At 41.8% G+C, this 22,049-nt stretch overlaps 1 protein-coding gene across 1 annotated transcript in view; it reads left to right on the forward strand.

The window, feature by feature from the left end:
* Window positions 1-22,049, forward strand: part of LOC138762437 (fibronectin-like) — a 104,303-nt gene that overhangs the window by 79,172 nt on the left and 3,082 nt on the right. The window contains 6 exon segments of the mRNA XM_069936194.1: window positions 13,002-13,119; window positions 13,550-13,878; window positions 15,756-15,894; window positions 17,390-17,530; window positions 19,239-19,364; window positions 20,004-20,110. Of these exon segments, the coding sequence (XP_069792295.1) occupies window positions 13,002-13,119; window positions 13,550-13,878; window positions 15,756-15,894; window positions 17,390-17,530; window positions 19,239-19,364; window positions 20,004-20,110 (960 nt within the window).

Below are 22,049 nucleotides of genomic sequence, written 5' to 3' on the forward strand. Positions count from 1 at the left end.
TGTTGAGAACCACTGGGTTAGAGGACTATGGGCCAAATGCAGGCAGGTACGTCTAGAGTGGGTGGGACATTTTGGTTGGGGTTGGCAAGTTTGGATGAAGGGCCCGTTTCCCCACTGTATGACTTGAAGACTCTCGTAAGTGTTGTGTTTTTGGCTATAAAGGGAAGGATAAACCATTTTTTTTTTAAATTTTTTATTTTTTTACACTATAAACCACATTGATCAAGATACATACATTTTCCTTTTCAAATATATACAGTGTCGTTTTCTCCCCCCACCCTTCCCATCCCACCCTCCCTACCTCCCCTCCCATTCATTTAAAGTTCAGAATCTAAGATACATTAAACCCGTCAAACAATGTTGTCACTCAATAAAAATAAACAAGAAATTCCACTGAGTCAATTCTTTTCATTCCCTTCTCCTTCTGTCATTTTAGGTGGTAGATGTCCCCGGTAGGTTTTCTCTATTGTGTTTCATGTGTGGCTCCCATATTTTTTCAAATATTGTAATATTATTTCTTAAATTATATGTTATTTTTTCTAATGGAATACATTTATTCATTTCTATATACCATTGTTGTATTCTCAAGTTATCTTCTAATTTCCAGGCTGACATAATACATTTTTTGCTACAGCTAGGGCTATTCTAACAAATCTTTTTTATGCACCATCCAAATCAAGTCCAAATTCTTTGTTTTTTATGTTTCTTAGGAGGAAGATCTCTGGGTTTTTTGGTATATTGCTTTTTGTGATTTTATTTAATATCTGGTTTAGATCTTCCCAAAATTTTTTCACTTTCTCACATGTCCAGATTGCATGAATTGTTGTTCCCATTTCCTTTTTACAGCGAAAAACATCTGTCAGATACTGTTGGGTCCCATTTATTTAACTTTTGAGGTGTAATATATAGCCTGTGTATCCAGTTATATTGTATCATACGTAACCTCGTATTTATTGTATTTCTCATAGTTCCTGAGCATAACTTCTCCCATGTTTCCTTCTTTATCTTTGCTTAGATCTTGTTCCATTTTTGTTTAGTTTTACCATTTGTTTCCTCATTCTCCTTTTCTTGTAGTTTAATATACATGTTTGTTATAAATTTTTTGATTATCATTGTGTCTGTAATCACATATTCAAATTACTTCCCTCTGGTAACCTCAGACTGCAACCCAATTTGTCCTTCGAGTAGGATTTCAGTTGGTAGTATGCCAACACTGTATCATGAGTTATATTTATCCTTCATTTGTTCAAAGGATAATAATTTCCTGAAAAGCAATTTTCTATTCTTTTGATCCCTTTTTTCTCCCATTCTCTAAAGGAAAGGTTATCTATTGTAAAAGGGATTAGTTGATTTTGCGTCAGTATTAGTTTTGGTAGTTGGTAATTTGTTTTATTCCTTTCTACATGAATCTTCTTCCAAGTATTGAGCAGATGATGTAATACTGGAGAATTCCTACGTTGTACCAATTTTTCATCCCATTTATATAATATATGTTTGGGTATCTTCTCCCCTATTTTATCTAGTTCTAATCTAGTCCAATCTGGCTTTACCCTTGTTTGATAAAAATCTGATAGGTATCTTAATTGTGCGGCTCTATAATAATTTTTAAAGTTTGGCAGTTGTAAACCTCCTTGTTTATACCATTCTGTTAATTTATCTAGTGCTATCCTTGGTTTCCCCCTTTCCATAAAAATTTCCTTATTTTCTTTAACTCCTTGAAGAATTTCTCCGTCAAGTGTATTGGCAATGCCTGAAATAGGTATTGTATCCTTGGGAAAATGTTCATTTTAATACAGTTTATCCTTCCTATTAGTGTTAGTGGTAAGTCTTTCCAATGCTCTAAGTCGACCTGTAATTTTTTCATCAGTGGATAATAACTGAGTTTATATAGATGGCCGAGGTTTTTATTCATTTGTATACCTATGTATCGTATTGCTTGCATTTGCCATCTGAATGGTGATTCTTTCTTAAATTTTGAAAAATCCGCATTATTCATTGGCATTGCTTCACTTTTATTTGCGTTAATCTTGTATCCCGACACTTCTCCATATTCCTTCAATTTCTTATGTAATTCTTTTATTTGATATTTCTGGTTCTGTTAAGTATACTATAACGTCTTCTGCAAATAAACTGATTTTATATTCCTTGTCTATTATTTTAATCCCTTTTATTTTATTTTCTGTTCTTATCAATTCTGCTAGTGGTTCTATGGCTAACGCGAACAATAAGGGCGATAGTGGGCATCCCTGTCTTGTTGATCTGCTTAAGTTAAAATGTTTTGATATATATCCATTTACTGTCACTTTCGCCAATGGCCCCTTATATAATGCTTTAATCCAATTAATATATTTCTCTGGTAAACTAAATTTTTGTAGTACTTTGAATAAATAATTCCATTATACTCTGTCAAAGGCCTTCTTTGCGTCTAAAGCAACCGCTACTGTTGGAGCTTTATTTCCTTCTACTGCATGAATTAAGTTAATAAATTTACAAATATTGTCTGTTGTTCGTCTTTTTTTAATAAATCCAGTTTGGTCTAGATTTACTATTTTTGGTACATAGTCGGCTAATCTGTTTGCTAATAGTTTAGCTATTATATTATAATCTGTGTTAAGTAAAGATATTGGTCTATATGACGCTGGTGCGAGTGGATCTTTCCCTGTCTTTGGTATTACTGTAATTATTGCTGTTTTGCATGAATCTGGTAAGCTTTGTGTTTTATCAATCTGGTTGATTACTTCCAGGAGGAGAGGAATTAATAAATCTTTAAATGTTTTATAGAATTCTATTGGGAATCCATCTTCTCCTGGTGTTTTATTTTTTGGTAGTTTTTTTTATTATCTCTTGTATTTCTACTATTTCAAATGGTTCTGTTAATTTATTTTGTTCTTCTATTTGTAATTTCGGTAGTTCAATTTTAGTTAAAAAATCATCTATTTTGTCTTCTTTCCCTTAGTTTTCAGTTTGGTATAATTGTTCGTAGAATTCTCTGAAGTTTTCATTAATCTCCGTTGGATTATATGTGATTTGTTTGTCTTTTTTCCTTGATGCCAATACCATTCTCTTAGTTTGTTCTGTCTTAAGCTGCCATGCTAGAATTTTGTGCATTTTTTCTCTTAGTTCATAATATTTCTGTTTTGTCTTCGTTATGTTCTTCTCCACCTTATATGTTTGTAGTGTTTCATATTTTATTTTTTTATCTGCCAATTCTCTTCTTTTAGTTGTGTCTTCCTTCATTGCTAATTCTTTTTCTATATTTGCTATTTCCCTTTCCAACTGCTCTGTTTCCTGATTGTAGTCCTTCTTCATCTTGGTTACATAACTTATTATTTGCCCTCTGATGAACGCTTTCATTGCGTCCCATAGTATAAACTTATCTTTCACTGATTCCGTATTTATTTCAAAGTACATTTTAATTTGAATTTCAATTAATTCTCTAAAATCTTGCCTTTTAAGTAGCATGGAGTTTAATCTCCATCTATACATTCTTGGAGGGATGTCCTCTAACTCTATTGTCAATATCAGGGGTGAGTGGTCCGATAATATTCTAGCTTTATATTCTGTTTTACTAACTCTGTCTTGCATGCGAGCTGATAACAGGAATAGGTCTATTCTTGAGTATGTTTTATGTCTACCCGAATACTATGAATATTCCTTTTCCTTTGGGTGTTGTTTCCTCCATATATCCAAAAGTTGCATCGATTTAATTATAAATTTGGTTACTTTGTTCTTTCTGTTAATTTTTTTCCAGTTTTATCCATGTTTAAATCCAAATTAAGGTTGAAATCCCCTCCTATTAGTATGTTCCCTTGCGTGTCTGCTATCTTGCAAAATATCTTGCATAAATTTTTGATCTTCGTTAGGTGAATATACATTGAGTAAATTCCAAAACTCCGAATATATCTGACATTTTATCATTACTTATCTCCCTGCTGGATCTATTATTTCCTCTTCTATTTTAATTGGTACATTTTTACTGATTAATATAGCTACTCCTCTAGCTTTTGAATTATATGACGCTGCTGTTACATGTCCTATCCAATCTCTTTTAATTTCTTGTGCTCCATTTCAGTTAAGTGTGTTTCTTGCACGAATGCTATATCAATTTTTTCTTGTTTCAGTAAATTTAGCAGTTTCTTCCTTTTGATTTGGTTATGTATTCCATTAATATTTAAAGTCATATAGTTCAACATAGCCATTTCATACTTTGTTTATCTTTCCTTTCCATTTCCTCATCATCACCTTTCCTTCTTATCCATTTCTGCTTTCTTGTTTTGAACACTTTATAAGACAACATTTCTAAAACATCAAACATTTCCCTTATTCTCCTATCTAAAATTTCTTTAACCCCACTATCCCCTCCCCTTCCTGAGGTGCCCTTTATCCCTTGTCAGGCAACCAAATCTCCCCTCTCCATTTGGATTTGCGAATTCACTCGCAAGCGTCAACTGATTTTGCAGTGACTGTAACTCCTCCCCACCCAGCCCCCCCAGAAAAGATTTTAATTTTCATATATAACAAAGGTTACTCTCTTAATTCCCTCCTTACTTCCTCTCTTCCCTTTCTTTCCCTTATTAATTCTTATCTAAACTCTATATATTTTCTTTTAAATACGGATACACTCATGTATACACATATATACATACACATCTATATATATATACCCATATACACATATACATATAGTTTGTGGTCATTTTTGCTCTCGTTACATGTCTTCATCTCTCTGTCTGTTTTGTAGTTGTTCTGCAAATTTTCATGCTTCCTCCGGATCCGAGAATAGTCTGTTTTGCTGCCCTGGAATAACTATTTTAAGTACCGCTGGGTACTTTAGCATAAATTTATATCCTTTTTTCCATAGGATCGCTTTTGCTGTATTAAACTCCTTTCTCTTCTTCAGGAGTTCAAAACTTATGTCTGGGTAGAAAAAAAATTTTTGACCTTTGTATTCCAGTGGCTTTTTGTCTTCTCTCGTATTTTCTCTTGCTGTATATCTTAGGAATTTTACTAAAATGGATCTTGGTTTTTGTTGTGGCTGTGGTTTAGGGGCTAATGTTCTATGTGCCCTTTCTATTTCCATTTCTTCCTGTAATTCTGGTCTTCCTAGGACCCTGGGGATCCAATCTTTTATAAATTCTCTCATATTCTTGCCTTCTTCATCTTCCTTAAGCCCCACTATCTTTATATTATTTCTTCTATTATAATTTTCCATTATATCTATCTTCTGAGCTAACAGCTCTTGTGTCTCTTTAACTTTTTTATTAGATTCTTCTAATTTCTTTTTTAAGTCTCCTACTTCCATTTCTTTTTTTTTTTAAATTTTTTATTTTTCACACCATAAATCACAATAGCCATGATATACACTTTTTCTTTTCCACGCATTTACAGTGACTTTTTCTCCCTCCCCCCTCCCTCCTCCCAAGCCACCCCCCCACCCCCCCCCCCTCTCATCCATTTTAGGTATACAATCTAGGTTGCATTGATTCAGTTAGACAATGTTGTCATTCAACAGAAATACACCAGAAATTCTACTGAGTCCATTCTTTTCTTTTCTTCTCCTTCCATCAACTTAGGTAATGTTTGTTCCCGGTAGGTTTTCGCTATTGTATTTAATGTAAGGCTCCCATACTTGTTCGAATATTTCAATATTATTTCTTAAACTATATGTTATTTTTTCTAATGGAATACATTTATTCATTTCTATATACCATTGTTGTATTTTCAAATTATCTTCCAATTTCCAGGTTGACATAATACATTTTTTTGCTACGGCTAGGGCTATCTTGACAAATCTTTTTTGTGCATCTTCCAAGTCAATTCCAAATTCTTTATTTTTTATGTTACTTAGGAGAAAGATCTCTGGATTCTTTGGTATATTGTTTTCTGTTATTTTATTTAATATCTGATTGAGATCATCCCAAAATTTTTCTACTCTCTCACATGTCCAGATTGCATGAATTGTTGTTCCCCTTTCTTTTTTACATCGAAAACATCTATCAGATACTGTTGGGTCCCATTTATTTAACTTTTGCGGTGTAATGTATAGTCTGTGTAACCAATTATATTGTATCATACGCAGCCTCGTATTTATTGTATTTCTCATCGTTCCAGAACATAATTTCTCCCATGTTTCCTTTTTTATCTTTATATTTAAATCTTGTTCCCATTTTTGTTTAGTTTTACCATTTGTTTCCTCATTCTCCTTTTCTTGCAGTTTAATATACATATTTTTTATAAATCTTTTGATTAACATTGTATCTGTAATCACATATTCAAGGTTACTTCCCTCTGGTAAACTCAAGTTGTTTCCTAATTTATCTTTCAAGTAGGATCTCAGTTGGTAATATGCCAGCGCTGTATCTTGAGTTATATTGTACTTATCTCTCATTTGTTCAAAGGATAAGAATCTACTTCCTGAAAAACAATTTTCTATTCTTTTAATCCCTTTTTTTTCCCATTTTCTAAAGGCAAGGTTGTCTATTGTAAAAGGGAGTAGCTTATTTTGCGTCAATATTAGTTTTGGTATTTGGTAATTTATTTTATTTCTTTCTACATGAATCTTCTTCCATATATTGAGGAGATGGTGTAATACTGGAGAAGTTCTATGTTGTACCAATTTTTCGTCCCATTTATATAATATGTGTTCAGGTATCTTTTCCCCTATTTTATCTAATTCTAGTCTCGTCCAGTCTGGTTTTTCCCTTGTTTGATAAAAATCTGATAGGTACCTTAATTGTGCGGCTCTATAATAATTTTTGAAGTTTGGCAATTGTAAGCCTCCTTGTTTATACCATTCTGTTAATTTATCTAGTGCTATCCTCGGTTTCCCCCCTCTCCATAAAAATCTCCTTATTATTTTCTTTAACTCTTTGAAGAATTTTTCTGTCAGTTGTATTGGCAATGCCTGAAATAAGTATAGTATCCTTGGAAAAATGTTCATTTTAATACAGTTTATCCTTCCTATCAGTGTTAGTGGTAGCTCTTTCCAATGCTCTAAATCGTCCTGTAATTTTTTCATTAGTGGATTGTAATTGAGTTTATATAATTGGCCTAGATTTTTGTTTATTTGCACACCTAGGTATCTTATTGCCTGCGTTTGCCATCTGAATGGGGATTCCTCCTTAAATTTTGAGAAATCCGCGTTATTCATAGGCATTGCTTCACTTTTATTTACGTTTATCTTGTATCCCGACACTTCTCCATATTCCTTCAATTTCTTATATAGTTCTTTTATTGATAGTTCTGGTTCTGTTAAGTACACTATCACATCATCCGCAAACAGACTGATTTTATATTCCCTGTCTTTTATTTTTATTCCTTTTATATTATTATCTCTTCTTATCGATTCTGCTAGTGGTTCTATAGCTAGCGCAAACAATAATGGTGATAGTGGGCATCCCTGCCGCGTTGACCTGCTTAAGTTAAATTGCTTTGATACATGTCCATTTACTGTCACTTTCGCTAACGGTCCCTTATATAATGCTTTAATCCAATTAATATACTTCTCCGGTAAACTGAATTTTTGCAATACTTTGAACAAGTAATTCCATTCTACTCTGTCGAAGGCCTTTTCTGCGTCTAAAGCAACTGCTACTGCCGGTGCTTTATTTCCTTCTACTGCATGAATTAAGTTAATAAATTTACAAATATTGTCTGTTGTGCGTCTTTTTTTGATAAATCCAGTTTGGTCTAAATTTACCATTTTCGGTACCTGTTCTGCTAATCTGTTCGCTAATAGTTTAGCTATTATCTTATAATCTGTGTTTAGCAGAGATATTGGTCTATATGACGCTGGTGAGAGTGGATCTTTCCCTTGTTTTAGTATCACTGTAATTATTGCTGTTTTACATGAATCTGGTAAGTTTTGTGTCTCATCAATCTGGTTGATTACATCCAGGAGGGGCGGTATTATTAGGTCTTTAAATGTTTTGTAGAATTCTATTGGGAGTCCATCCTCTCCTGGTGTCTTATTATTTGGTAAATTTTTTATTATCTCTTGTATTTCTACTGTTCCAAATGGTTCTGTTAATTTATTTTGTTCCTCTATTTGTAGTTTTGGTAGTTCAATTTTAGTCAAAAATTCATCTATTTTCCCTTCTTTCCCTTCGTTTTCGGTTCGGTATAATTGTTCATAGAATTCTCTGAAGTTTTCCTTAATTTCTTTTGGATTATATGTAATTTGTTTGTCTTTTTTCCTTGTTGCCAATACCATTTTCTTAGTTTGCTCTGTCTTAAGCTGCCATGCTAAGGTTTTGTGTGTTTTTTCACCTAGTTCATAATATTTCTGTTTTGTCTTCATTATATTCTTCTCCACCTTATATGTTTGTAATGTTTCATATTTTATTTTTTTATCCGCCAATTCTCTTCTTTTGGTTGTATCTTCCTTTATTGCTAATTTTTTTTCTATGTTTATTATTTCCCTTTCCAACTGCTCTGTTTCCTGGTTATAGTCCTTCTTCATCTTGGTTGCATAACTTATTATTTGCCCTCTAATGAATGCTTTCATTGCGTCCCATAGTATAAACTTATCTTCCACTGATTCCGTATTTACTTCAAAGTACATTTTTAATTGTTTTTCAATAAATTCTCTAAAATCCTGTCTTTTAAGTAGCATGGGGTTTAATCTCCATCTATACATTCTTGGAGGGATGTCCTCTAGCTCTATTGCCAATAACAGGGGTGAGTGGTCCGATAATAGTCTAGCTTTATATTCCGTTTTCCTAACTCTCCCTTGAATGTGGGCTGATAACAGGAATAGGTCTATCCTTGAGTATGTTTTATGTCTAGTCGAGTAGTATGAGTATTCCTTTTCTTTTGGGTTTTGTTTCCTCCATATGTCCACAAGTTTCATTTCTTGCATTGATTTAATTATAAATTTGGTTACTTTGTTCTTCCTGTTAATTTTTTTCCCCGTTTTATCCATATTTGGATCCAAATTCAGATTGAAATCCCCTCCTATTAGTATGTTCCCTTGCGTATTAGCTACCTTCAAAAAGATATCTTGCATAAACTTTTGATCTTCTTCGTTAGGTGAATATATATTAAGTAGATTCCAAGGCTCTGAATATATCTGACATTTTATCATAACATATCTCCCTGCTGGATCTATTATTTCCTCTTCTATTTTAAATGGCACATTTTTGCTAATTAATATAGCCACTCCTCTTGCTTTTGAATTATACGATGCTGCTGTTACATGTCCTACCCAATCTCTCTTTAATTTCTTGTGCTCCAATTCAGTTAAGTGTGTTTCTTGGACAAATGCTATATCTATTTTTTCCTTTTTCAGTAAATTTAGTAGTTTCTTCCTTTTAATTTGGTTATGTATTCCATTAATATTTAGAGTCATATAGTTCAGCGTAGCCATTTTATATTTTGTTTATCTTCTCTTTCCGTTTTTCCATCATTACCTTTCCTCCTTTTCCATTTCTGTTTTCTTATTTTCAACTCTTTACCAGACAACATTCCTACAACATCCAACATTTTCCTTATTCTCCTATTTCTATCTTCTTTATCCCCAATCTGCCCTTCCCCTCCTGAGTTGCCCTTTATCCCTTGTCGGACAACCACATCTCCCCTCTCCATTTGGATTTGCGAATCTACTCGCAAGCGTCAACTGATTTTGCAGTGACCGCTCTTTTCCCCCACCCAGCCCCCCCCAGAAAAGATTTCGCTTTTTATATGTCACAAAGGTCACTCTTTTAATTCCCTCCTTATTCTCTCTATTCCATTACCTTCTCTTATTAATTCTTGTCTATACTCTCTATGTTTTCCTCTAATTACAGATACTTTCACATATGCCCATTGTCTCTATTCACTCTTATACCTCTTTACCCGCATACATATCAATCGTGGTCATTTTTACCCTCCTTACCCTTCTTCATCCCTCAGTCTATTTTTGTCTTTACCCACATACATATCAATCGTGATAATTTTTGCTCTCATTACCCGTCTTCATCCCTCAGTCTCTTTTTGTAATTGTTCTGCAAATTTTCGTGCTTCTTCTGGATCCGAGAATAGTCTGTTTTGTTGTCCTGGAATAAATATTTTCAATACCGCAGGATGCTTCAGTGTAAATTTATATCCTTTCTTCCATAAAATCGCTTTTGCTGTATTGAACTCTTTTCTCTTCTTTAGGAGTTCAAAGCTTATATCTGGATAAATGAAGATTTTTTGCCCTTTATACTCCAGTGGTTTGTTGCCCTCTCTTACTTTTTCCATTGTCTTCTCCAGTACCTTTTCTCTTGTAGTATATCTTAGGAATTTTACTACAATAGATCTTGGTTTTTGTTGTGGTTGTGGTTTAGGGGCCAATGCTCTATGTGCCCTTTCTATTTCCATTTCTTGCTGTAGTTCTGGACATCCTAGGGCCTTAGGGATCCATTCTTTTATAAACTCCCTCATATTCTTGCCTTCTTCATCTTCCTTAAGGCCCACTATCTTTATGTTATTTCTTCTGTTATAATTTTCCATTATATCTATTTTTTGGGCTAGTAATTCTTGTGTCTCTTTAGTTTTTTTATTAGATTCCTCCAATTTCTTTTTTAAGTCTTCTACCTCCATTTCTGCTGCTATTGCCCGTTCTTCCATCTTGTCCATTTTTTTCCCCATTTCTGTTAAGGTCATATCCATTTTATTTATTTTCTCTTCTGTGTTGTTTATTCTTCTTCTTAAGTCATTGAATTCCTGTGTTTGCCATTCTTTAAATGACTCCATGTATCCTCTAACAAGAGCAAGTATATCCTTTACCTTGCCTTTCCCTTTATCTATTTCACTGTACTCTTCCTCTTCTTCTTCCTCTGGGTTGACCATCTGTTGTTTCTTTGCTGCCCTTTCCTCCTCTTCTTTCTTGTTTCCATTGTCTTCTGTGGTCTCTTCTTGCTGCAGGTGTTCTGCAGCTGTCGTTGCCGGCTGTGGAGATCGACTCCCCAGCTGGTCCCCCCTCCCGTCGGTGTGTTTTTTTGCATGCGCGGTTGCGCACTTTTACTCGGCTCTGTGAGCCATTGTTGTAGATCTCTTTCTACCGACCTGAGGTAGTGGGGCCCTCTCTCCACAGCGGGCCTCTTCGGACAGGTAAGGCCTTCACCTTTTTCCTCCGTTGTCTTCTCTTCCTCTCTTCTTTCCGTTGATTTTGATTTTTCTCCTTTTGTCTCCATCTTCTTTCCACCTTTATACTCACTTTTCTTTAACTTGTATTTCTGTGCCTTTGTGTTTTCTCTTGTTTTTCCCGACTTTTCTGGAGAGGGCTGGAGTTCACCGTCCGGCCACTACTCCATCACGTGACTCCTCCTCCTACTTCCATTTCTACGGCTGTTTCTCGTTCTTCCACCTTGTCCACTCTTTTTCCTATATCTGACATGACCATCTCTAATCTATTCATTTTTTCTTCTGTACTTTTAATTCTTCTTTTTATTTCACTAAATTCTTGTGATTGCCATTCTTTTACTGATTCCATATATTCTTTAAAAAATATATATCCATTGTCTTGCCCTTCCCTTCTTCTTCCATTTCTCTATGTTCTTCTTCTTCTTCCTCTGGGTTGGTCATCTGTTGTTTCCTTGATTTCTTTTTACTCTCTTCTTTCTTGTTCTCGTTGTTTTCTATGTTTTCTTCTTTTTGTTGTGCTGTGGAGATCAACTCCTCAGCTGGTCCCCCCTCCCGTCAGTGTTTTTTTGTCATGCGCATCGTGCATGCGCGAGGAGTCGCACATGCGCAGTTGCGCACTTTTGCTTGGCTCCGCGAGCCATTTTTGTAGTCCCGAGCTCGGGACTTCGACTGACCTGAGGGAGCGGGCTTCTCTCTCCACAGCGGGCCTCCTCGGACAGGTAAGGCCTTCACCTTCTTCTTCCGATGTCTTTTCTTCTTCTCTTCTTCCCGTTGCTTTCGACTTTTCTTTCTTCGCTGCCATTTTCTTCCCACCTTTACTTTCACTTTATTTTAATTTTTGTGTTTGTGCCTTTGTGTTTTCTGTGTTTTTTTTAAACTTTTCCGGAGAGTGCTGGAGTTCCCCGACCGGCCACTACTCCATCACGTGACTGGAAGGATAGACCATTGATGAAGAAATCTGGCAAATGGGTTAATGTGGACGGTTAGAGAGCAAGCCGGAAAATTCAAGCAGAGGGACGTGCAAGATGTGAAATGCGGGTCAGAAGCGAAGGAACAGCTCAGCAGAGTCGATGGCGAGAGTTAATATTGCCCAGAACTCCCATGCTCTGTCACGGGTGGGGAAAGCGAGTTCACTGAAGTTGTAGTGTTTGGTATTGAGTCCAGAAGCCGACAGAGTGCCCAGCTGATGAGGCAAGTGTGCGCTGGGCCTCATGGTGAACATGCAGGGGGCCAACGGAGAGGGATGGAGAATTGAAGTGGCAGGCAGCAGGAAGTTAAGGGCCACCCCTTTAGACTGAGCTTCGATGCGCCTCAGGATGGGCACCTGATCTGAGCATGGATCTCCCAAGTGGTCCACCTAATGGAGGGGGGGTGGGGTGCAAGCCAATCCAGGCTTCACCCCTGGAAGGAGTGTCTGGCCTCTGCCGCCCCCATTCCGACCTCCCTGAGATGCTGCCTCAAGGGTCCAGCACGAGCTGGAGGAACAACACTTGAACCAGGGGACGTGACCTCAAGATTCACTGCAGCAGATTTAAGGTGAGGAGGAGGAATTGTTTCTCCCAGAGACCAGTGAACCCATGGAATCCTCTGCCCAAGAAAGCTGCAAAGGCTTCCTTGCTGAATCCAGTTAAGAAATGCAGAGGTTTCAATAATAGGGGAATTGAAGGGTTTAGGGGGAAGAGGCACCCCCAGATCAGCCATTCAATCAACCTGCCAGATGGCTGATACCCAATTTTTTTTATATCTTGGCATAACCTCTCCTTTTCCAATGTGTTTTGCAATCAAAGGAACATTTTGAAGAGCCAACATTTCCTGCTGACATCTGGGATAAGTGTTCACAGGAAGTGCCGGGGACAATATTCTGACAGATAAGGCCCGTTTCAACAATCTGATCCCTTGCATTTTCTCCCTCCCTAATAGGATTAAAACCTGGAACAGAATACGTCATCAACATCAAAGCTCTTCAGTACTCTCTGCAGAGTGAGGTGCTGACAGGAAGCAAGCGTACGTCAGGTAAGAGAAAGGACCATTACATGCCTTTGTTATCGCCATTGGGCCAAGGTATTCAGCATCTTCATCCTGGCAACATGAGATCTTGTTCCAACTTCTTGCAGCTTAAACTGAGGCCATGTCATTTTCCTAAGTTTATTCCCGAGGCCAAATTGAAAAGAGTACAATTACTTGGGCTTGGTAGGGTTTGATGAAATGATCCATGTCTCTGACTGCCTTGCAGTTAAAGGAGAAGAGGTCTAATCCCTGCTCCATGAGGCACCAAGGTCAGCCAGTTGACGAGACGGGTTAAAGTTGCTGGTGTCTGTTCATGCAAACTGTTCCCTGCTTGGAGTGTGCTGAATGCAAGCCAGTGGTGTGTGTAAATGTGCACGGGGAATGCACGTGATTGTGAGATACCTTGGTGATGCAGCAAATGGTGTGCCACTTGCAGGATTAGACCGAGGCCCGAAGGCTCCGAAGAAGCAGCCGGGCAACTACAACCGTCAGCCGTACCAGCCGCTGGAGGGCACGACGGTCCATGAGGAGGAGGAAGGGGAGAAAGAGGATTTGCCGACCTTCTATGGCACGGTCCCCACCATGCCCACTCACCAGCACCAAGTGGAGGTAGTGGAGCACAGGAGGCAACCGCTGGGGCCTAGGCCTCATCCCACAGGAGCAGAGGCTCTGCAGGCACACACAGTCTCCTGGACCCCAGACCCTGACGCCATCGAGTATCTGGTCACCTGCTCTCCCATGAACCACGAAGGACAAACCTTGCAGGTAACTGGAGATGTGTGAATCCTCTGTGCTTGCTAATCAAATTCAAGTTTACCATTGAACTATACATGTACAACTTAAGGACATCACAGTTCCCTGACCACTGTGTGCATACCTATACACACACACACATACTGTAATCTATAACATGAATATGTATAAATATTTCAACATCATGACCTCAGTTTCAACTTATAAAAGCCACAGGATTCATCGGTCTCACAGCCTGTGGGAAGAAACTCTTCTCCAGCCTGGCAGTCCTCCTCCTTGATGGTAGTGGGTCAAAGATACTGTGCCCTGGATGGATGGGGGTCCTCAATAATTATTTTGAGTCCCTATTGAAGCAACACACCCGGTGAATGTGGCCAGTAGAGGAAAGGGAGACTGAAGTGAATTGCCAATGGTTTTGGAACCGAGAGCATGCAGGCCCTTCAGCCCACAATGCTGTGCTGACCGTTGGACCCTGCCTCCCACACCACCCTCCACTTTAAATAACCTTGTCCAGTCATCTCTTGAAATTCACCAATGGACCAGCCTCCACCACTGACCCAGGCAGTGCATTTCATGCACCAACCAGTCTCTGGGTTAAAAAAAAAAGCCTTCCTCTAATATCTCCTTCCAACCCATTACCATAAAGCCATGCCTTCTTGCATTGAGCAGCGGTGCCCTGGGAAGGAAGTGCTGGCTATCCCCTCTATCTGTTCCTCTTAATATCCTGTATACCTCAATCATGTCTCCTCTCATCCTTCTCTCCAAAGAGTAAAGCCCTAGTTCCCTTAATCTTTGCTCATACTGCATACACTCTAAACCAGGTATCATCCTGGTACATCTCCTCTGCTTCCTTTCCAACACTCCCATGCCTTTCCTATAGTGAGATGACCAGAAGTGGACTCAGTGTGGTCTAACCAGAGTTTTGTGGAGCTGCGTCATCATCTTGCGGCTCTTAAACTCAACCCCTCAATTTATGAAAGCTGTATAGGCCACAAAGAACCAACCCTTCCCTACGACACAACCTTAACCCCCTATTTCTCTTCTTGTATGCGTGTTCCCATCTAAAATTCTTTGCATCGGCTTTCACCAACAACCCTGTCAACGTACTGCAGGCACCCATAACTCTCTGTGTAAAGATTTAACCGCTGACGTCTCACCTAAACTTTTCGTTCACCTTAAGCAGGTGCCCTCTGGTAAGGGCTGCTGAGGCCTGAGAAAAAGCTGCTGGCTGTCACCCCTGATAAACTTGTAATGGCCAGAGATCATTGGGAGAAGGTGAACAGTGCTGCTCGATTTGTCATTGAGAAATGCGGCACAGCGAGGTCATTTGGCCTATCGTCTTTGTTCTGTCGGCTGCATTTATTTAGGCAAGACCCCCTTACCTCAATTGGGTCCCAAGAGCCTTTGATGCCTTGGTGATTGAAACACTGGAGAGTCTTTCTGGCCCTCGGGCGAGGGTGTATGCTCACCTGGGTTCCACGGTCTTGGACTGTGGAGGAGCCACTGTACTCTCCGCACCACTGATTTGCACCCTAGGGATCAGTAAACCTGTGTTGATTCTGAGCAAGAGCCATAAGGCAAGTCTATGTTACTGAAGTATGTGGATGCCCCAAACCTATCCCACTCAAAGCTTCCTCTGCTAGGCTTCAAGGACATGGTGTTGCCTTCATTTGAACCCTTTGGTGGGAGATCAGAATAATCACCCCTCCACGTGAAGAACGTGGTTCGTCCTTGAGGATATGGATAATTCAGAGTGGTTGAGGTATTCATCAGGTCAGCCAGCAACTATGGAGGTAGAAACCAGATAGAAGACCTGGTCAGGAATGGGTCAACTTTAAAGAAGAAAGGGGGAAATCCCTGATTGATGAGGTGTTGCATTCATCTTCCAGGTGCGGGTCCCAGGATCCTCCTCATACGCAGTGCTTCCTGGCCTTGTGTTTGGAGAGCAGTACAATGTCATCGTGGAATCTCTGAATAGAGACAGGAAAAAGAAGATCATGGAGGAGACCATCACCGCGGGCCACCCGTGTAAGTCTGGGGAACTCTTGCAGCCGCACCAATTTTCAGTGGGGAAGATTATATTGTGCAGCTTCACAATATAATCCCACCCAGCTCCTAACACCCGCCATGACCTGCAGGTACTCCCATCCAATCCCACCTTCAGCAATGCAGACATCACACATCTCACTCCCCGTCCCAATCCAGTCTCCCCGTCCCAATCCAGTCTCCCCGTCCCAATCCAGTCTCCCCGTCCCAATCCAGTCTCCCCGTCCCAATCCAGTCTCCCCGTCCCAATCCAGTCTCCCCGTCCCAATCCAGTCTCCCCGTCCCAATCCAGTCTCCCCGTCCCAATCCAGTCTCCCCGCCCCAATCCAGTCTCCCCGCCCCAATCCAGTCTCCCCGCCCCAATCCAGTCTCCCCGCCCCAATCCAGTCTCCCCGCCCCAATCCAGTCTCCCCGCCCCAATCCAGTCTCCCCGCCCCAATCCAGTCTCCCCGTCCCAAACCCATTCCATTTCCCTGTCCGATCTGCCTCATCCTGTCCCGTCTCCCCACCAGGGAGGCCTCCCCGCTACCAAACATATGTGAAGATTGGCATTGAAGGATGGCTGAGCCTGGGTCCACTGGACATGGGATGAGATTTGAGGGGTGCTGCACTGTTCCGTTTTATCCATTTAAACTCGTGCAGATCCCGGCCTGGATGAGGACTACTCTCACTTCTGATGCACAGCAGGATCCCCCCTCCTTATGGCAGGGACAGGGTGGGATGGCTTGGAAACACATCATAGCAATAAATTATTTCTGAAGAAATGTTGTGCTTTGAGGTGGAACAGAGCTGAGTTTAGGGTTACGGACTAATTCTGGCTTGTGCGCGTTGCCCTGTGTGCGGGCTCCACCCTGCTGTGTGTTTTTGTGTGTTCTACAACCAGTCCTGTATGTGCACATGTGCTCAGCGTGCGTGCGTGCGTGCGTGCGTGCGTGCGTGCGTGCGTGCGTGCGTGCGTGCGTGCGTGCGTGCGTGCGTGCGTGCGTGCGTGCGTGCGTGCGTGCGTGCGTGCGTGCGTGCGTGCGTGCGTGCGTGCGTGCGTGCGTGCGTGCGTGCGTGCGTGCGTGCGTGCGTGCGTGCGTGCGTGCGTGCGTGCGTGCGTGCGTGCGTGCGTGCGTGCGTGCGTGCGTGCACGCACACAGTGGTGGTGACCAATGAAGTTCAGTGGGGGTGGGATCAGCCTTCCAAGGAGATAAAAATGACATGGGACAGTTATGTTGGGGAAATGGGATTCTATCTGGGATGCAGTATGGATTTGATGGACAGAATGGCCTCATGTTCTGACTGTTCCACTATGAAGAACCCAGGTAGTGAGTATTTTCCCACTGTGTTGGGCGCCTGGTACGGGGGAAGAGTGTTGCCGAGAGCATCTTGCACGTCCGACAACTCCCCTGTCAGGTTTGATGTGGCGCTGAGTTCTGGGTGCAGCAACTTTGTCGATATGGTTCCCGTCTCATGCTGCGACTCTCTCCCACAGCTCCTGACCACTGCTACGACGTCAGCACCAATTCCTACTATGCAGTCGGCCAGGAGTGGGAGCGGCTGTCTGACATCGGCTTGAAAATGATGTGCACGTGCTCCGGTTTGGACAGCGGTTATGTCAAGTGTGACTCATCCAGTGAGTAGTCGTCCTGTAATTCATGCATGCAATTAACCCCCGAGCCCCCATGCTTTTCTTTGAAATGTGGGAGGAAGCCCATGCAGACGTGGGGAAAATTCTTTACAGGCAGCGTCAGATTCAAACCTCATTTGCTGACACTGTAACAGCATTGCGCCAACAGTGTCCTCCTCACACCTTTCTGGGGATTTAGGATGGATGTGTGTGCCAACTGCTTTCTTGCCAGTCTAATGCAGTTCATCTTGGAACCTATGTTGCTGAATGATGGCTCCATTAGACTGGCTGAGGTTCCATTGACCGTTTTGTTTATCGTTGGATTGTTGTCTAATCCAGCCAGGCTCCGAGGCAGCAAGGAAATTTAAAAAAGCCCCCCCCCCCCCCCTCGCGTTAGGGGTTCACCCTCAGCCGGGGAGGTGCAGAGGATCTGTGGAATTTGTTGCCACAGGCGGTTGTGGAGGCCAAATCATTGGTTGTACTTAAGACAGAGATGGACAGGTTCTTGATTAGCCAGGGCATCAAAGGTTACGGGGAGAAAGCCGGGCAGTGGGAGAATGGATCAGCCCGTGATTGAACGGCGGGGCAGACTCGATCAATTGAATAGCCTGTTTCTGATCCCATGGTCTTACACACTCAAGGCATCGAAGAATGCCCAGATTTCACAGGGTGAAGCAGGATTTGATGACAGTAGTTGTGGGGCCTATCAGAGATGTTCCACTCTGGCTTTGTGAGGTAGAGTGATGACCCCCACCCCACAAAAACTCCCCAGCTCTTGTATTCTGGAACCCCCCCCCCCCCGACCACTGTAGACTTCACCAATCACCGTCTCCCTGCGTTTGTAATAAAACTCCTCCTTTTCCTGCATGCCCCTTTGGGCATTACTTAATTTTTTTTGGCGGGGGGCAAAGGAGTGCAAGTGTGAGCGACTATGGAGGCTTTTGTGATCTGGCAGTTGGAACTCTCCAAATGGAATTAGTGACCAAGGTAAAAACGGGGGCATGGTTGGTGTAGCGGCTAGTGCAATGCTTTTACAGCGCCAGCATTGGGGACCAGTGTACAAATTCCGTGCTGTCTGTAAGGAGCTTGTACTTTCTCCCTGTGTCTGCATGGGAGAACCCCGTGGGCTCAGGTTTCCTCCCACTGTTCGAAACATACCAGGGGTGTAGTTTAATGAGGCGGCACGGTCTCATGGGCCAAAAATGGCCTGTTCTGTCTAAGTTTACATTAAAAAGAATAATTAAATTCACTGAAAAGTTAGAGGCAAATGCGGGAACAAATTTATCGACTGTTCCCATTAGCAGACACATTGAACCAACATCCTGTAAAATTACTCCAGATGAAGAAAGATGGTGTGCTGATCATTATTCCACTCAATTGCCCACTCTGGGATTGAAGCTTTCGGGTCTGATGTTAGGGAATCTGTCGGTTCCCTTACCAGATTGAAAAATAAATAGGGCAACTGCTGGAGCACATCCTGCTCCGCGTTTTAATTGAGCGATGCAGATTGGTTGTCGAATCACTGCGCTTAATTGGTGACTGGGCAGCTGGTGTAGCCTCTGGACCTGCTGAAAGATGGTACGCAAAAAGGGTGGGGGGGGGGGGGGTGGGTGGAGAGGGTGACTACATAAATTTGGGGCACTGAAGGTGGATTGTTCCTTGCTCGTGTGAGCAAGTGTGGTACGATAACTCTTGTTTTCACTACCTCCCCTAGAATGGTGCCACGACAATGGCAAGAGCTATAAAGTGGGTGAGAAATGGAACCAGCGCAGTGAAAATGGACAAATGGTCAGTTGTACATGTCTGGGCAATAACAAAGGCGAATATAAGTGTGAACCTGGTAAGTGGCTGGCTAAAAGCCAACTAGGCAGCTTGGCGTCCTCTCGGCGTCCCCATTGGGTTGTGGGGGGTTGGGGGGGGGGGATCAGGCATGCTTCTGGCAAGCGTGGATTCTGAAATGGGATCCGTTGGTGACATGTGGGGCCACCTGCCAGACTCAGCAGGGTGTTCCGGCGGGATCAGAGACCAGACTCGAAACAGTCGGGCCCTGCTGGAACGAAAGCCGCTGGCATTTGGAAGCGTGGTGCGCCCCGCCGTCACAGGCGCGTTTCAGCCATGCAGCAGCCGCAGATGAATTTGCTCTCTTCCTCTGTGTGTATGCATGTTCCCCTGCCATCTGCATTTCCCCCACCTTGTTCCTGCCCCCTCTTGCAGCCCCTTCCATTCTGGGCAGGGCTGGGCCACAGCAGCAGCTCCAACCTGCCTCCCTTTCTGGACCCATTCACCTCGCCATACTCCAAACTAATCTCGTGACCCTCCTTTGCCCCAATATAGTAGGAGCAGACAGATCCTTGACAACCCCTGACCCTCTCCATTACTGGACAGCATCACTTGGTCCGGCCTACCTCCTGAAGTAGTTGGGCCAAAGCAGCGCAGTGGCAAGGTATTTGTGCTGACAGTGTGTTTGTTCATTGTGCAGATGAAGCATCGTGTTTCGATGAAGGGAACATGTACAATGTAGGGGAACAGTGGCAGAAGGAGTACCTTGGGGCCATTTGCTCATGTACCTGCTTGGGAGGACACCAGGTATGCAAATCTACTGTTACCTTGCTACCTGACTAAGGATTCTGGGAGATGTTGTGCCTGTTAACTGCAAGGGTCCAAGGTGACCCACCCTAACTAGAACTTCAAGTCTCAGAGAGATCCCACTGGCAACAGTGTGGGGAATGTTGTAGTGCAGTATAGGGAAAACCAGAAGTAGGCCATTCAGCCCATCGAGTCTTCTGTTATCCCCTCATAAGCTGATCTGTTCTCCCACTCCCCATAATCCTTCATACCCAGTCTAATCTGATACCTATCAAGCTCTGCCTTAAATACACCCAAGGACCTGGCCTCCACAATCTCCCATGATAGCAAGCTCCAGAGGTCCACTGCTCTCTGGCTAAAGAAATTCCTCCACATCTCTGTTTTAAATGGGTGCTGTTCAAACCTGGTGGTGGGTCTCTTGAGCTCAACTCCCCTACCATGGGAAACAACTTTGCCCCATCTGTTCTTGTCCAATCAAAATCCTTCTATCTCCCCTTATTCTTCTGAACGCCAAAGGGTACAATCATGTGCAAACCCTTCCATCCAGGAATCATTCTTGTAAATCTCCGCCCCCTCACCAATGCTAGCACCTTCTTCCTTACATTTAAGGAGCCCAAAACAGTGCCCCATGCTCCAAATGTACGCAGTACACAGCCATGAAACGGCAGGAGCGTGCAGCGCTCCCTAATCAACGCGTCTTGAGCTGAAATCTGAAACTATTCAGCCTGTCGCAGCCGCTTGGTCTTTGGGCAGAAACTTCCATGCCCAGAATTCGCAGCTTGGGCCTTCGCACAAACCAATTTATCTCCATTTATCTCCCACTGCCTCAGGAAAGAAGCTGACAGATTAAAGGACACATCCTACCCTAGTTCACTGTCTTCTTCCCCCCTCCTGCCAGGCAGGAAATGCATGAGTTAGAAATCACTACCTGATTCGTTTCTTTCCTGTCATTATAAGACCATTGAACCAATCTGTCACCGGTAAAATAATGCTTCTATTAACTAACCTTTTTTCTCCGTAACATTACACTCTGTGATTTTGCTTTATTATTGCATGTCTGTTGTAATTAAATTATGGATTGACTTCCTGATCAGCCTGCAATGCCAAGCTTTAAACTATATCTGAGAACTCGGGTCAATAAACAACTATTTAATTCAGAAACAGGCCAGTTCGGCCCTACTAGTCCATGCCAAACATCTTATCCCACCTCGTCCCACTGACCCGCATTTGGCCCATAACCCTCCACACCTCTCCTGTCCATATACCTATCCAACCTTTCCTTCAAGATTAACATCAATCTCACTTCTACCACCACTGCCAGAAGTTCATTCCATACCCCCACCACCCTCTGCGTGAAGAAATTCCCCTCATGTATCCCCTAAACTTTTCCTTTTACTCTCAATCTGCACCCTCTTGTTTGAATCTCCCCCACTCTCAGTGGAAAGAGCCTGTCCACATTGACTCTATGTGTCCCCCTTATCATTTTGAATACCTCTATCAAATCATCCCTCAATCTTCTATGGTCCAGGAATAAAGTCCCAGCCTGCCTAACCTTTCCCTGTAACTCAAACACTGAAACATCAGCAACATTATTGTTAACCTCCCCTACACTCTCTCAATTCAATTTATATCCTTCCTGTAATTCAGCGACGAAAACTGCACACAATATTCCAAATTTGGCCTCACCAATGCTTCATACAATTTCAACGTAACATCCCAATTCCTATGTTCTATACTCTGACTTATGAAAGCCAATGTACTAAATGCCTTCTTCAACACCCTATCCACATGTGATTCAACTTTCAGAGAATTGTGTACCATGACTCCTAAATCCTTTCGTTCCACTGCACTCCTCAATTGTCTACCATTTAACGTGTATGTCCTATTTGATTAGTCCTATCAAAATGTAGAACCTCACATTTATCAGTATTAAACACCA

Source organism: Narcine bancroftii, chromosome 4 (assembly GCF_036971445.1).
Source record: "Narcine bancroftii isolate sNarBan1 chromosome 4, sNarBan1.hap1, whole genome shotgun sequence".
Classification (NCBI taxonomy): domain Eukaryota; kingdom Metazoa; phylum Chordata; class Chondrichthyes; order Torpediniformes; family Narcinidae; genus Narcine; species Narcine bancroftii.